This window comes from Pinus tabuliformis, chromosome 9, assembly GCF_031772625.1.
Source record: "Pinus tabuliformis cultivar Carrire ecotype Pingquan chromosome 9, CPIR1, whole genome shotgun sequence".
Lineage (NCBI taxonomy): Eukaryota > Viridiplantae > Streptophyta > Pinopsida > Pinales > Pinaceae > Pinus > Pinus tabuliformis.
The window spans coordinates 1,709,194,522-1,709,211,773 of NC_142307.1; the positions used below are offsets into that span (position 1 = coordinate 1,709,194,522).

General features: G+C 40.7%; 1 protein-coding gene across 3 annotated transcripts in view; it reads right to left on the minus strand.

Annotated features, from left to right (window-relative positions):
- Nucleotides 1–17,252, minus strand: part of LOC149155519 (transducin family protein / WD-40 repeat family protein) — a 440,469-nt gene that overhangs the window by 104,572 nt on the left and 318,645 nt on the right. For all 3 annotated transcript variants that reach the window (XM_089445676.1, XM_089445674.1, XM_089445675.1), the window contains one exon: nucleotides 1,357–1,434. In XM_089445676.1, coding sequence (XP_089301802.1) covers nucleotides 1,357–1,434 — 78 coding nt within the window. The remainder of the gene's footprint in view (nucleotides 1–1,356; nucleotides 1,435–17,252) is intronic.

Below are 17,252 nucleotides of genomic sequence, written 5' to 3' on the forward strand. Positions count from 1 at the left end.
GAGCAACTAAACCCAGAACTAGCCAAAACCAGAAACGCCATGCTCTCTGGCTTAGGAAGGAGAGGGCAAGTTTCACAATTTGCAGGAAGGAAAGAGAAATCACCGAATTAGGCTCGTAGTGGAGCAAAAGGCAGACAACCACCACCCTAGCCCAATGACTAGGAGAAATACGAGCACAGAGGAGTGCGCATCCCTCGGAAAGCTAGAGAACAACCAGAAAATATCAAGAGCCGTGCAATTTGACCAAGGATGTGCGACGCTATTGAACCCCAAACCTGGTACAAATTCGTTGCACACAGACGAGGGAGAACTTTTCACACAGGTGAGCCTAGAGACATTAACTACTGCATGGTGGAGGGGTTGATGGCCTACCCTTCCCTGCTTTAACCAAGAGACAACTGTCATTTGTCACGTGATGGGTGGATTCCGTAGCTTGACACCCCCATCGGGGAATGACCATACACAAGTTGTAAGTGTAACTAGTTTCTAATTTCTAAAAAAGTTGAGCCTTTGCGTCTAAATTTTATTTTTGTATTTATAATTTGAAGTTGATTAAATAAAAAATTTCCCCTGTGACCTATTTCCAAGGCCAACGTGTCTCATGTCGAAGACACATATCCATGTGTCTCCTTGTCTTGTATCCGCATGTCATATGACTTAGGATATTAGTTACGCATTTCTACACATTTACAAGAATCATAGTGTTATTTTATCATGATGTGCACTTGTCAAGAAACTAATCTTTTGCTTCACGCTAGACGCATGTCTCTAAATTCTTCTCTCTAACGTAACATATTTGAAACAAAATTAGAGATTATGTTTTTCTCTAGATATTATCTAAAGGAAATAGATTAATTCAGTCAAACAGGAGTCCAAGTTTCATTATGTAAGAATGCTTAGCAAATCAGGGGTGATGAAGATGGAAATGTCAGTTTGAAAGGTACAAGGGGTCTCAACTCATCGTTCCAATATCAATTTTACTCGTTGATGACTTATTCCCACTTCTATTATTACTTTGCTATCAAACAGTATTTTGATGTTCACCATTCTGAAATCCGAATTTTCAGTGTCCCCATTCTTTCTTCTTCCCTATGCACATAGGCATGTAAACCTTCAGCTAAGAGTAAATTATGAAACAGTACATGAATCTGAGTAAAAAAACTTATAATGCCTGAACAAACACCAACAATACTAGTGCAAAATCCTCCAGCCGAGTAGCTTTATATTATTTATTACAACACACAAAAGTCCATATAATACCACTGAACACAGAATAATTGTAAATGTGACATTGCTAGTGTTGTAATAAAGTTTGGGCACAGATAAAGAAATTATCAATAAGAACAGTATAAGTACCATTTCCACTCTGCAGACAGTTGACAAATAGGTTTGCCCCATGCGGATGATAAATCATCATTTTCACAATATCAAACACTGTACAAAGTAACGTTAATAAAAGTTAGTTACAAATACATAATTTCTCAAATGCATAATCTCATGCTACAAAAGATATATCATCACTTACTGACTCATGTATTCCACACCAACTTCATCCAACTAAATTTTAACAACAGAGAATTGCATCGTCTTAACTACGGCATAACCAAAAAAAAAAATATCATTCAACTTGGTGAAAGACAACCTCTACTGGTTAGATGCTTTACAGAAGGATAAATCAAACGATCACTGTTCATAGCAAGGGTGTAATCTTCACTTTAAGCCATGGCTGACCTTGTATCATAACATTTAATTGTATGTGTAATTTTAGCTAAGGCTGATCTAGTCAACCAAGAATCATAACCAATCATGGGAAAGAACTCTACCCCTTGAATTGTGTTTGTATGCACCAACTCTTATTTATATTAATCATTGAAGTGACTCATTTGCATTTTTAAATTTCTAATACCAGCTAGATTTATTTACTTGTGGCAATTTAATATCTCCAGCTTATTATTTATCTACCTAGATAATAATTGAATCACCGAAAAATAAAATCACTGGTATCTTTAACTTCTCGAATTAAAATATGCAGCGAAAATAAACCAGAAAGATCAATTACACATCGCAAAAATTAATTAACCCACAAACAATTCTCCATCATTTCATTATCTGGAAAATCTGGGTTTTCAACCCACATAAATAGAAGGAGAAATACAATCTGGAACCTGCAACTCGGCTCCCTCAGAATGAATTCGGCCAGTTGCCCACCAAAAGTGGGGACCCCTAGGAGAGCTTTTCTCCTACTCATCTTCTCCCAGCTGGCAGCCAACAGCCCCTGAGAGCCACCTTGTAGCCGATGTGATGTGTCATTTTATCTACGCTCGCTGCATCAGTTGTATGTTTTCTCACCCATCTGTCAAGAGCATATGTTAGAAAGTGGGCAATCCGATCCAAAAGGTATTTTTCCATTGTGCAATGGGGTGCTTATGCTTGCTTTCCACTTGGGCATTTTGGGCATGGATTATTGGGTAACTTGGGAGAAGGAAGGCCTTTGACAGTGGTTTTACTCCCTCACCTTAAATCGAGGGTTAATATTCAATTCTAGACACGTGGGGCTTATTGGCCTATGGATTTAGGAAGGGCACTACTTGGGAAACTCGATTTTGGTAGCATGGTCTCATTTTGTCATTCCACATTTTGCACTCGCCTCCACACATTACAAGCCCTATTTCACCATTCTCCTTCTTTGGTTCCACAGGATCCGGCACACCCCCTTCCCTTGTCCACATATCTGGGTCGGGCCTAGAAACCTTGCCCCGGAGGTTGATGAAATCAAATGAAAGTTAAAATCATATAATGGCCACAAGCAAGAAACAAAAGAAAAAGATGTGAAAATTCTATCACTGCAGTAACCGATTTATTTTACCTACTTATTTGCCAACAAGTTATTTACGAAAACCTTTCAATAAATATTAAAATAAATTATGTTGCAGATATCATACAATAATATAGAAACAAACATATGCACAAGAATCAACACATCAACACAGATATTTTGGACAAATGTCCCCAGAAAAACCCAATGCGAGAAAACCGGTGCAGCAGAGGAGGATTTTATAATTCAGCAATTCTTCAGTACAACAAGGTGCCAAACTGGCTTACCCAACAGAGAACAAATTCTCCAGCACCTTTCCCAACCTTAGCATCAGGCTTACTGGCCTCTACATAGCTCCCAGACTTACTGTGTCAGCTCCTACCTCTGTGCATCAGCACTGGGCCTCTCTGCGTCACCCACACAAACCCTCCAGTGACTGCACAGTCTGCAGCCTCTGCGTCTGCCTCTCCAACCTTTGCGCTGGTCTTCTGGTGTTGATCCCAACTCTTTGTTCTGTACCAGCGACCTCCTGCTGCTTCCCAGACCACTAGTTCGAATTTCTCAGCGAACCCCGCTCCAGAAATCGAACTGACTGGTCTCCCTCAGTGTGTTCTCCAACTGACCCTCAAGCCTCTTCTTATATTTTTCTTGTTGGTCCTTCAACGGGCGAGATTAAATCTCTAATCAACGGCTAAGATTAGATTTGGCTTGATCCATGACTTTTGCAACCTTCTAACCCAGTTTTATATTATACCCATCAATATTTTATTTTTCCAAAGTTTAGACTTAGGAACTCCATTAGAAATATTAATTATTTTAATATCTCCCAAACCGGTTAGAATCTGCCCATACCATTTCTAGGTCTTGGAGATCTTATGTGCTTTAGCCTCTCCACTAATTTTCATGGCTAGAGCACATCCGATGCTACGCCAAATCAACACTCCCTCTTAGCGAGGAATGTGCTCTAGTAATACTCCACATTGAGCATTACTCTGATCATACGGCATCGGTACCTGTGCTGATGCTAAGCCTCCCAGCCCAACATCCTCTGCACTGCTGCATCCTGTACTAATGTTCATGGCTCTATCATTGCCACTGCTACATCTGTACTGCAACTCCCTCTGCATCCGTGTTGTTGCTGGTCCTTCTTCCCAACACTGCATCTGCACTACAAACTCCTTCTCATTATGTTGCATCGTGCCACTGCTGGCTGCTACTGCACTGCAACATCATACCCATTTCTGCTACTAAAATGGATTCTTTATCATCCACATCTTCTCCCTCAAATAATCAAACTTGGTTCTTCCAGGGGCCTTGGTAAGGATGTTTGCCACCTATTCTCCTGTAGGAGTGTAGCTCAACTAGACAGCTCCTCATTAGACATAGTCTATGACAAAGTGACACTGGATATCAATATGCTTTGACCGATCGTGAAACACTGGATTCTCAGAGAGCTTGATGCAACTCTGATTATCACACATGATCCTGGTTTTCTAAGCCATATGGCCTCGCACGAAGCAGTGTTTGCGGCCATATATTCTGCCTCTGTTGAGCTCAGAGCAACGGATTTTTGTTTCCTACTGCACCAGGGGGTCATTCCTGATCCAATGTTGAAGCAATACCTAGAGGTACTTTTCCGATCCACTGAACTTCCCACCCAATTTGCATCAGTAAATCCACTCACTCTGATATCCTTACTCTTGGTGTACAAGAGTCCATAATCGATTGTTCCCTGTATATATCTTAGAACATGTTTGGCTATTGCCCAATGCGCCCTTTTTGGTTCCACCATGAACTGACTGAGGGTGTTGATAGCATAACAAATGTCAGGCCTGGTATTGACAAGATACATCAAGGACACTATGAGTTGTCTGTATCAGGTGGGATCAACATCCTTGTCTTCTGATGCATCAATCTTCTTCCAGGTGGTGATCATTGGAGTAGCCATGGGTCTGCAATCCTCCATCCTGAATCTCTTCAGGATTTCTGTAGCATATCTCCCTTGCCCAAGGAAGATCGCCCCCTTTTGTTGCCAAACTTCCAACCCCAGGAATTAATGCATTTGTACCAAATCCTTCATATCGAATCCCATGGCTAGATTCTTCTTGTAGTCCCCGATGAGCCTGGATGATCCTGTCAAGAAGAGATCATCTACATACAATACTAAGATTAGAGGCTCATTCTCTACAACCATAGTAAAGATTTGGATCTGTGTCACTCTTGACAAATCCCATCTTCTGTACGTAGCCATCGATTCGACCATACCATGCTCTAGGTGCCTGTTTCAGCCCATACAAGGCTTTCTTCAATCTGCATACATGAGACTTCTTCTCATGTGTCTCAAAGCCCTCTTGTTGTTCAATGTATACCTCTTCTTTTATCACCCCTTCCAGAAATGTCGTTTTGACATCCATCTAATGAATCTCCCACCTCATTTGTGCTGCAAGAGATATCACAGTTCTAATAGATGTATACCTAGCTACCAGGGCAAAGGTCTCTTCGTAGTCAATACCTTCCTTCTGAGCATACCCCTTAGCCACAAACCTAGCTTTGTATTTCTCAACATTGTCATCTGCAGCGTATTTAATCTTGTAGATCCATCTCGAACCTACCACTGATCTGTCTTGAGGCCTTAGCACTACCTCCCAAACATCATTCACCATTATGGAGTTGTACTCCTCTACCTTGCATCCAGCCAAACAAGATGTTGAGTTGCCTCCTAAAAATTGGCAGGCTCCCCATCCTGAGCTACTAATGCCTGATATCTATCTGGTTGTTTTCACTCCCTCTTATTGTTCTTGGCACACCGACGGAGTCCTCTGCATCTCGCAGAATCTGATGAAGTTCCCTAGTCGTGCTTCCTCTACCAGCAGATGCTTCTGTTATCTCCTCCTCATCCTATGATTCTTCCTGATCCGAAGAAGAATTCTTTACTTCCATTGGTTGAAGAGGTTTGACCAACGGCTGCTCTTTTGACTGCTCCTCGTAAGGAATTTCATGAGACTTTCTGAAAGCCCTGTACTCCATGAACTTCACATCTCGTCGAACTACTACCTTCCTGCTCCCTGGAAGATAGATTATGTATGCCTTAGCGATCTCGCTATATCCCACTAGAGATCCTTTCTCTGCAATTTGATCCAGCTTCTTCCTCTTTTCCTCAGGTACACGGAAATATGCTAAGCTCCCAAATATCCTGAAATGACTACTTCAAGCATCTTCCCTATGAAGACTTTCTCTAGAGTAATTTTGCCCAATGCCTAATGAGGAGTTATGTTCTGAACATAGACTGTTGTGTTGCATGCTTCTGCCCACAGGAATTTTGGCATATCCTGATCATACATCATAGCCCTATCTGCTTCTACAAGAGTCCTGTTCTTCCTTTTTGCTACTCCATTCTGCTCCGAATTGTAAGGAGTTGTCCACTCTCTTCTGATGCCCTCCTTAGCGCAAAAATCAGTGAAGTCCCTATCGACATACTCTCCACCATTATCTGAGTGCAAAACTTTATTTTCTTCCCAGTCAGATTCTCCACCAAAGCCTTGAACTCTTTGAATCAACAGGAAACCTCGTCCTTGGTTTTCAGAAAATAAATCCAAGTTCTCCTTGAGTGGTCATCATGAAGGTAAGGAAGTACTCGGCACCACTAAGAGCTTTAGTGGACATGGGTCCGCAAATATCTGAGTGTATCAATCCTAGTACGCTCTTAGCCCAGTTCTTACTTCTAGGAAATGTTGCTTTAGCATACGTTCCCAGAGCACATCCTCTGCATACATCATCTCGTTCCGTACTAAGATCAGGAACTCCTGTTACAGTGTTTCTAAGAATTCTCAGAGCCCTATGGTGCGAATGTCCCATTCTTCTGTGCTATAGTTCATTCAAGTCCTTGTCTCCATGACTGCCTATTAGTGTCATTGGTGATTCTAGTTGTACTCTATGCAACCTGTTACTTTAGATCCCGATTTGCACTTTCTTTTTCCACCTTGGGTGTATGACGTATACTTTCTCCTTGATGAAGAAAATGTCAGAGCCTTTGCCTTGAAGTTGCGACACGGAAAGTAAATTCATCCCCGATCCTGGTACATGCAGCACATTGGTAGAACGGAACCACTTTCCCGTTTCTGTTTGAAAAACTATGGTACCCTTCCCTACTGGAGTACACTTTGCCTTGTTCCCCATGGTGATCTGAAAGTTCATCCTCTCCTCTTGATAATCTTAGAAACATTCCCAAATTCTCGTCATATGCCAAGAGGCTTCATTGTCTATATACCATACTTCTGATGATGCAGAGCTCGCACAAAAGCCACTTCTTCTTCCAGCCTAGAAGCCAACATAAAGAAATCGAAGTTAATGTCTCTTGTGCAATTTTCTGAAAATCTGTGCGAGTCTTCTGATGTAGATGCCTCTGCATCATGGTCTCGGCCCATAATTGATTTTCCCTTCTTGTCTCTGATTACTTGCTCTCATACCATGTGAAAATTCTATCACTATAGCAACTGATTTATTTTACCTACTTATTTGCCAATAAGTTATTTATGAAAACCCTTCAGTAAATATTAAAATAAATTCTATTGCAGATATCATGTCCACTGGCGTAGGTGCCTCTACATCATGGTCTCGACCCATAATTGATTTTCCCTTCCTATCTCTGATTACTTGCTCTCATACCATGTGAAAATTCTATCACTGCAGCAATTGATTTATTTTATCTACTTATTTACCAATAAATTATTTACGAAAACCCTTTAGTAAATATTAAAATAAATTCTATTGCAGATATCACACCATAATACAGAAATAAACACATGCGCAAGAATCAACACATCAACACAAATATTTTGGACAAATGTCCACAGAAAAACCGGTGCGGCAGAGGAGGATTTTATTATACAGCAATTCTTCAGTACAATCGGGTCCCAAACTAGCTTACCCAACAAAGAACAAATTCTCCAACGCTTCTCCCAACCTCAGCGTCAAGCTTACTGGCCTCTACACAGCTCCCAAACTTACTGCGTCAACGCCTACCTCTCTGTGTTAGCACTGGGCCTCTCTGTGTCACCACGCAGGCCTCCCAGTGACTGCGCAGTATTTTGCCTCTGCGTCTACTTGAGAGGCTCTGCATTTGCCTCTCCAACCTCTATGCTAGTCTTTTGGTGCTGATCCCGACTCTTTGTTCTGTACCGCTGCCTCCTGCTGCTCCCTAGACCACTAGTTCGAATTTCTCAGCTAACCCCGCTCCAGAAATCGAACTGACTGGTCTCCCTCAATGTGTTCTCCAACTGACCCTAAAGCATCTTCTTATACTTTTCCTATTGGTCCTTCAACGGCCGAGATTAAATCTCTAATCGACGGCTAAGATTAGATTTGGCTTGATCCATGACTTTTGGAACCTTTTAACCCAGTTTTATATTAATACCCATTTATATTTTATGTTTCCTAAGTTTAGACTTAGGAACTCCATTAAAAATATTAATTGTTTTAATATCTCCCAAACCAGTTAGAATGTGCCCAAACCATTTTTGGGTCTTGGAGATCTCATGTGCTTTAGCCTCTCCACAAATTTTCATGGCTAGAGCACATCCAATGCTACCCCAAATCAACAAAAGAAGATCACAAAATGAAAAAGATGTAATATAGCACATAGGCAAAGGCTAAACATGAGCTTTACCCCTTATCATTATGGCCATCACCTGGTTCCTAGGGCCCATGAGTGCCCATCACATCATTAAAGGAATCCATGCACGTCTGAACCCCTAGTGGGCAATGAGTTGCCCCACCTTAAGGGGATAATAATTGCTTTACATCATTCACAACATGCTCTCATTTCCCAGAGCTTCGAGCAATAATACAAAGAAAAAGCAAGAAAAAGCAAAAGGTGAATAAAGAGGGTTAGAAAAACAAAGGCTGGGGTAACTCATGTAACCACGATTGCTCCCTCCTTACATCTATATGCCCAATATGTGGACATCCCTCAGCATTGCTATCCTTGTACCCATGGCATCGAGCCTTGAGACCCTTGTTTCCCATCCATTTCATCATCCTTCACATGCCACCTATTAATTAAAGGATGCACCAGAGACTTGTCTTTCCCCTCAGGAGCTGGGAAAATCTAATAGAATCATTTATTAATCAGTCCTACCTAGGGAGGTAACACTACTTTGAGATCAAAGCCCCAAATTTGGAAGAGAAGCCCCATATGAAGTCTCAATGTGCCCTGACTAATAAGATTGGTTCACTTAGATGCACTAATGATTAATTGTATCGAAGGTGAAGATGCACCACTAGACATTATGTGTGATTGGTAGGTGGTTTTTATCATGGGCTAGGCAACTTAACTAGGGCCCAAGTCCAGTAGAGGGCCGTATTACACCCTACAGGTGAATTGTTGAGAGCCATGGGACTCCTATCACTTGCAAAGCATCACTCCACTCCATGGGCACCTACAACAACCCAGTAGTCCATACCTTGCCCCACATTATTCAAAAGATGATGCACTCAGACCAGTGTTTTAAAAAACAGTCGAGTCGACTCCGATCCGGTCAAGCCGACTGAGCCAAACCCCTGATCGGTCTGGCTCGGTTGAGAAAATGGATCGGCGGTCGGTTTGTTACCGAACCGGCTAAGTCGGTGAGCCAGTCACCGACTCGGCTAGTTCGGTAACAAACCGGCTGAATCGATCGAGCCCGAGCTAAACTAGCCAGTTCGGCCAATCACGCCACGCACGGCTAGCGTAACTTTTTTGGGGGGGAAATGGACCCCTCACTACAGTCTAATTGGGTTTTAGGTTTTTTTGAGGTCCATTTACCTCTCCCAAGCCTATAAAACCACCCAAATCCCTCACATTTCCTCACAGCTATCTCATTGCATTAGTGTGAGAATTTTGTGAAGAGTTGTGGAGTTTGTTTTTGGAGCAACAGTGAGGAGTATTGGGCAATCATTGGAGCAGCAGTGAGGAGCTTCTTGGGTGGTTATTGGAGTAGCATTGAGGAGTTGCTTTGTTGGAGCAACATTGAGGAGACGGTTTGTGCCTAGAGGTATTTTTTTTAACTTCTAAAATCTGTTTTTGCTTGTTTTTTTGTGCAAATTTGGAAATTGAAAAGAGTTTTTTCTGTAAAAGAAATGAACATTGAAGCAATGTTATTTTTTATGTTTTCATTTTCATATTTTTTCCTTTCATTTCCAAGTCCAAAAATGGCTCCTAGAGTGAAAGATGTTGCTTGGGCATATGCTGAAATGATTGATAATCAAATGCATTGTAAATTTTGTTATAGAAAAATTGAGGAGGGTGGAGGGGGCATTCATAGGCTAAAACAACACTTGGCTGGTATTAGAGGCCAAATTACTCCATGTGAAGCACCATCAGAACAAATTGGAGAGATTAGGAAGGAATTGCTAAATAACTTTGAGAAGTTTGAGCAAGAAAAAGCTAGGCAAAAATAAATAGAGGTTGATATTGGGAGGAAGAGGAGTATACAACATATCATAGCTGCCAAACCCAATTTTGATTATGAGGGCTCTTCATATATCCCTTGCACTAATGCATCCAACCCCTTTCACTATGTTCCTCCATCTTTGGAGTCTATGCAAGAAAAGGATAAGAGTAAAATGAAAAAGAGGGATGATATCAAAAGTTATTTCACACCCTCCTCTCCATTAGATGCACATGGTCCTCAAGCTAGTAGAAGTCATATGCAGCCCACTTTAGATGACCATTGAAAGAAAGAATTGACAGAGATTGCATGTGATTACATAGCTAGATGGTGGTATGATTCTGATGTCCCCTTCAATGCTTCTCGTTCACCATATTATGAACCTATGTTTGATGCCATATTTGCTACTGGAAAGGGCTTCAAAGGCCCTATTATGCATGAGTTAAGGGGATCTCTTTTGCGAAAAGAAGTTTCCTCCATTGATGAATATTTGAAAGATTTTAAAAGCTCATGGGAAAAAACAAGATGTACCATCATGTCAGATGGATGGACAGATCAACGGAACTGTACCATCATAAACTTTCTTATCTTTTGCCCACAGGGAACCATGTTTCTAAAATCAGTTGATGCATCTGATAGGGTGAAAGATGCACACTTGTTGTTTCGGTGTTTGGATGAGGTTGTTGAAGAGGTGGGGGTGGCTAATGTTGTCCAAATCATCACAGATAATGCTTCTAACTATGTTCTTGCTAGTAAAATGTTAGAGGAAAAACACAAAACCATCTTTTGGACCCCATGTGCTACAGATTGCATAGGCCTCATGCTTGAGGATATTGGCAAAATAGATTGGGTCAAGAACATTGTAGAGCATCCCAAAAGCATAACAAAATATATCTGCAATCACTCATCAATTTTGAGCCTGATGAGGAAACACACAAGGGGCAGGGATATTATTAGGCCTGCCATCACTAGATTTGCAGCTCATTTTTTGACATTGCAATCTATGCTTTCCAACCATAGAAACTTGCAAAGGTTGTTTTCCAGCGATGAGTGGAATGAATGCCAATGGTCTCGCAAACAGGATGGCAAAGATGTGAAAAGGAAATTTAATGAAGAAATATTTGGGAAAAAGGCAACAAAGATTGTGAAGGTTGTTGAGCCACCGGTTAAGGTGTTGTGGTTGGTGGATGGGGAAAAATTGGCTATGCGCTTCATTTATGAGGCTATGGATCAAGAAAATGAGCAAATAAAGGCAGCATACAACGATAGAGTGGCTAAGTATGGGCCCATTTGGGAAATCATTGATGAAAGATGGAACAATCAACTCCATCGCACTATACATGCAGCTGGGTTTTTCCTGAACCCAAGGTATCATTATAAAGCTTTGGAGGCAGATGCTTTGACTGGGGAGGTTAGAGATGGATTGATTGACTGCATGATCCCTAAGGAGAGTGATCAGCTGGAGATACACCGACAGATCACTTGTTTCAACAGAGCCACAGGTACCTTTGGCAAGAACCTAGCAAGGATTGCAAGGGAAGCAGATGAGCCAGGTAAACAAACAATTTCAATTTTCAAATTCTTATTTTGTTAAATTGTTTATAATTTGAAAGTTGGATATAATTTGTTGAGCTAACTCATTACACAACTATGTTTTTTGCAGCACAATGGTGGGAGGCATTTGGTAGCCATTGTCCTCAATTGCAGAAGTTTGCAATCCATATTTTGAGTCAAACTTGCAGTGCTACTAGGTGTGAGCGCAATTGGTCTGTCTTTGAGAGGATTCACACGAAGAGGAAAAACCGTTCAGAACAAAAATAGTTAAATGATCTAGTCTATGTCCAATACAACCTCTGACTAAGATGCAATTAATTGCAGAACAAAATACCTGATACAGATCCCATTTTGTTGGAAGATATTGATCCAGCATTAGATTGGAGAGTCATCCAACAGAGTATGATTCTGACGAGGATTTTGGTATTGATTTGGATTTACAGACAGAGGCATTAGCTGAAGTTGTTGCTGAACGTAATGTTCAGTTGAATGTAGATCCACTTGTACCAGGCACAGTGCGAAGCCCTCCAGTTGCAGGCACTTCCTCTACTCAACCACGATAGAAGCACATATCTCGTCTATCTCAACGTGCAACTGCTGCACCTGCTAGTGCTACTACTTCTACAGTTGCAGTTGGAGATGATGATGAGGAGGAGGAGCCATGGGATTCCTTGTCTGACTCTGATTCAGAGTCTGAGCCAGATGATGTTGCCTTCCCTAGCAGCAGCCAGTAGTACTGGTGATTAGTGATGTTTTACAGTTTACTTTTGTTGTAGAGGCTATTTAGAGCCTCCTTGATTATGTGTTTTTGTTTTGATCTCTATATCATGTATGTATTGGACAATGCATTGGGTGCCATTTTGATATAATGGATATATTCATGAGCCTACTTTGATAATATGTTGGCTTCTCTCTATATTCTAATGCTTTGTGTTTGGAAACATGAATGAAAATCTTTAAAATTATGTTTTTTCATTAAAAAAATAATATTTAATGTATTTTTTACAACAACCAAGTCATTGAAATCAAACTGGTCAAGTCGATACCGATTCGGAGTCGAAGCTGACCCTCAGCCATTTCCGAACGCGAGTCAAAGTTTTAAAACATTGACTCGGACCAGTGTGCCCCCAACTAGCTTAGCAGTATATACAGGTTTTGGCAAGAAATTTGAGGCCTAGATGAGGTTTGTTTTCGCTATTGAGACATGGGAGGGCTAGCACCATCCTCTGAGCCCTCAATGTTACAGCAGATACAGGCTATTTTATCACCATGAGACCCATTGTGTGCCCCAAACCATAGTTGCAGGAATCGCCCCCCCCCCCCCCGGATCCTAAGCCGGAATCGCGTCCCGTACGGAAGCGTTCCGGAACCTCCAGGCGAAGCGCGATTCCGGTTTTTCTGAAGCGCGATTCCTATTTTTTGAAACGATTCCTGGAAATTGGGTTGCGTTGCCCCGGATCCGCGGTTCGGAGGGCGCTTCGGGCATCCGGAAGCGCCACGCTTCATTTCACGCCGGCGACAGCGGTTTGGGCCTACGTTCTGAGCATATGCGTGATTGCTGTTGTGAAACTCTGCGTATTATCAGTGTCGGAAACTCAAAAAAAAAAAAACGTGGGCCTGGGTATCAAAGCCGTAAAGAAATAATTAGTTGTCAGCTGATCGATCAAGCGAAGGGCATAGCCGCAGATAGCGTGACTGCTCGACGGGTGAATCAGAATTCGACATTGAAGAATCGCAGTGAGGGCTCGTTTTTTTGGGTCAGTCGTCGTTCACGCAGACGAGCCACAGTTTCAGCAAGGGTGTCAACCACGATTTGTCGATTTTCCGCAGAGGTATGCTGTCTTCACGGGCCAGGTAACACCGTTCTCTTAGTCGCAGTCTTTTCCTGGGATATAGTCGAGCCTTTGGTCGTTGTTCCCATTACACTAGTTCGATTTTTTTATAGATACTTATGTGGTTCGGTTTCGTTTAGGTTTAAAATTTTTATAGATTGTTATTTAGTCTTTAGATTTATACATTAGCGTAGATTTTAATTTATTTTTAGTTTAGGCTTGTTTAGATTTTATTTTTTAGATTTTGATTTTGGGTGAGTCATTTTCTTTTAATAGATTTTTTATGATATAAAAAATAAAAAAAATGAAAAAGATATTTTTGGGCCTTAGTTTTATTTTTTTTATTTAGATTTTAGATATTAGTTAGATTTCTAGATTTTATTTTTTTAGATTTTTTAAATTTCATTTTCCTAATATTGAAAAATAAAAAATTGAAAAAAGTTTTATAAATTTAAAAAAAAAAAAATAATAATAAAATTTTAATATGCATGTTTTCATGTCTTCTACAATTAATTTGGTATTTGGGATGTTTGTTTTGAGTATAAATGCAAAAAAATATATAAATATATATATATATAGCAGACGCTTCCGCGGACGCTTCGCTTCCTAGATTTTTGGAAAATGACACTTCCGCGCTCCGCGCTTCCGCTTCGCTCCCGCTTCGTGCAACATTGCCCCAAACACAAAATTAGGGTCCACACGATGATTTGCATGGATATTTAGGGGCCAACTCCTAGTAGATTACTGTTGGAGCCCTCTTGACTCACTTGGCACAAAGAGAGCTCAATGCATGCCTCCAAGAGGCCCACGCAGTGATAACGTCAGCATTTTGGCCCCCTTTTGGGTTTATCTTTATGATTTTACATTGGCTATGTGGTTGGCTTGTAACCACACTCAGTTGTTGCCCATCATTTGACAACTAATAGGGGCTTTACGCTAAAATTAGACTTGATTGGACATGTATAAATAAGAGAGAGCCCATTTGAGTCTCTCATCATCATCTCTTGGACAATTCACCTCATTGAGAGAATTTTGCACTCGTTCCTTCTTGGCTATTGGAGATCTATTGGATGCATTTCAATATTTGGAAGCTAGTTTTGGTTATCTTTGGAGCTACTTCTGTTGAATTTGTAAATATAGTCGGTGTTCATAATGTATATTTGGTCACTTGATGTGCTTGTATTTATTATTGTAAAACATATTTTAAATGCTAGAGTCTAAAAATTTATGTTAAGTAAAAGTTCCATTGTGACTTCTTAAAGAAGAAAATTTCAATTTTTGAATTGTAATTTTTGGCTCCAAAAGTTGTCAAGTCAGTCGTGGCAAATTACACACCCATTAGACCTAGGCAGATCACTATAGAAAGGCAATTTGACCTCCTCCACTTGGGCAATTCGTATCTCTCTCACAAGACATTTTATGGGAAAGCAAGTGAAGGATAAGAAGGACGAATAGGATGAAGAAGAAGACGAATTGGCTCTCTTTCTCTCTCTCATCAACTCGCGCATTTGGATATAGTCTCTCTCTCCTGGTTCACAGCTTTTCTAAGCATTTTATTGCGGGAGGCCAAAATACTAGGCAACTACAAAGGCCATAACTTTGAGATAACTGGCAACTGCAAGGGGGCCGAAATTTTTGGGTTAGATTAGGAAGAACGAATTTCTGGATTAGATTGGGTAGCTTGACTCGGAGGGGATGACCAAGTTTGACCATAGGTCTAGGTGTGTCTCTTGTTGAACAGACGAATTTCTCTATTGAAAAGGTTGTTGGGTTTTTCCCTTTGGTGGGTTTTCCTAGGGTAAATCTTGTCTCTTCTTTGTTTGACTGAGCTTTGACTGTGGAAGTGTAGACCGAATTTTGGCCCTTTGACCAGTTGATTACAGGCCGAAAATGTACCCTTTGACCATATTGACCATGTACATGTCAACAGTCCAAGAAGCAGAGTATAAAGAAGAAGATAAAATTATTGAGTCAATATCATCATTGTAATCCCAAAATTTGCTTCTATATTGTAAAAATGATTCTAGTATGACTATTAAGCCATGTAACAACACCTTGGTAAGCCTATGATTCTTCTCAAAGGGTTTCACTCTAGGGAGATTTTTAACCTACCCAAATTATCTGTGTTTATAAACACGGATAATTGGTAAAAATTTTCTCCCAAAAATACCCCAAAGCTAGGGGGGAGCTCATTGACAGGGTCTTAGGTGAATCCTAGTGTTATCGAGTCTATGTATTTTTTTATAATAGATCATATGTTTGGTGTCGCAGAATTTCGTGAAGTCCTACGAGTCAATGTCTGTGTATTTTCCCCTTCTAAAGGTTGATTTGCAATATCTTGATGTAAAAGTTTTATCTAGAAATATTTTTGGTGAATGGTTCCTCATAATAAGAACACCATTACCAAAATATTTTTTAGATATACTTAGAGGGTGGAAAAAAATTTAATCCCCTCTGATGCAGAAAAATTCAACTTTTCCTGGAAATTCACCTTCTCTAGATCACACAATAAATCACTTCATCATCAAGCTCCTTGGTGGGTTTTCCTAGGGTAAATCTTGTCTCTTCTTTGTTTGACGAGCTTTGATGGTAAAAGTGCAGACCGAATTTTGGCCCTTTGACCAGTTGATTGCAAGCCGAAAATCGGCCCTTTGACCATGTTGACCATGGACATGTCAATAGTCCAAGAAGCAAAGTATAAAGAAGAAGATAAAATTCTTGAGTCAATATCATCATTGTAATCCCAAATTTTGCTTTCGTATTGTAAAACAGATTCTAGTATGACTATTAAGCCATCTAACAACACCTAGGTAAGCCTATGATTCCTCTCAAAGGGTCTCACTCTAGGGAGTTTTTTAACCTCCCCAAATTATCTGTGTTTGTAAACACGGATAATTGGCAGAATGTTTCTCAAAAATAGATGCCAAAGCTAGGGGGAGTTCACTAACAGGGTCTTCGGTGAAAATTCCTTAAGCCGAAATCCCTACTGCAGCAACTGATGATATTTCTCCTACTTGTTAGATTTACATGAACAAGTTATTTGTAGTTTCCTACGGCAAACATTGAAATACATAAACTACAACCTACATTTAAATAATATGCCGAAACAAGAAGTGAACAATAGAGAAAGATACAACACAAATGACAGAGTTGTTTTTGGACTAATGTCCCCAGAAAAAACTAATGCGTGAAAACCGGTGCAATAGATCTGAGGGTTTTTATTATTAAGCATACGTTATTTCTGAATACAACCTCTGGATGCCTTGTTGGAAATCCAGTATCGAGAATATCAATCCGAAGAAGAAATTAGTGAGATTACCTCACTCTACACTGCAAGTCCCGGCTGATCCGACAGTTATACCAACGAATCCCCGACTACTTTTGCACTACCCCTGCGTGGGCCTGCGTCAGCCTCTAAGGCACTGAGTCACCTCTGCTAGGAATTGATTTTCTCACAAGAGCTAACTCCAGCCCTCCTGGCTCAGAACGTCATCCTCGGCAAATTTCAAACCTCTGCGTCAAAAGCTTCTGCGTGGGTCCTGCATGAGCCCTTCCTGGCTCTATGTCACCCTCTCTGCCAACTGCGTTACCTCCTTTGTGTGTCCATCTTCCAACTACGTTGCC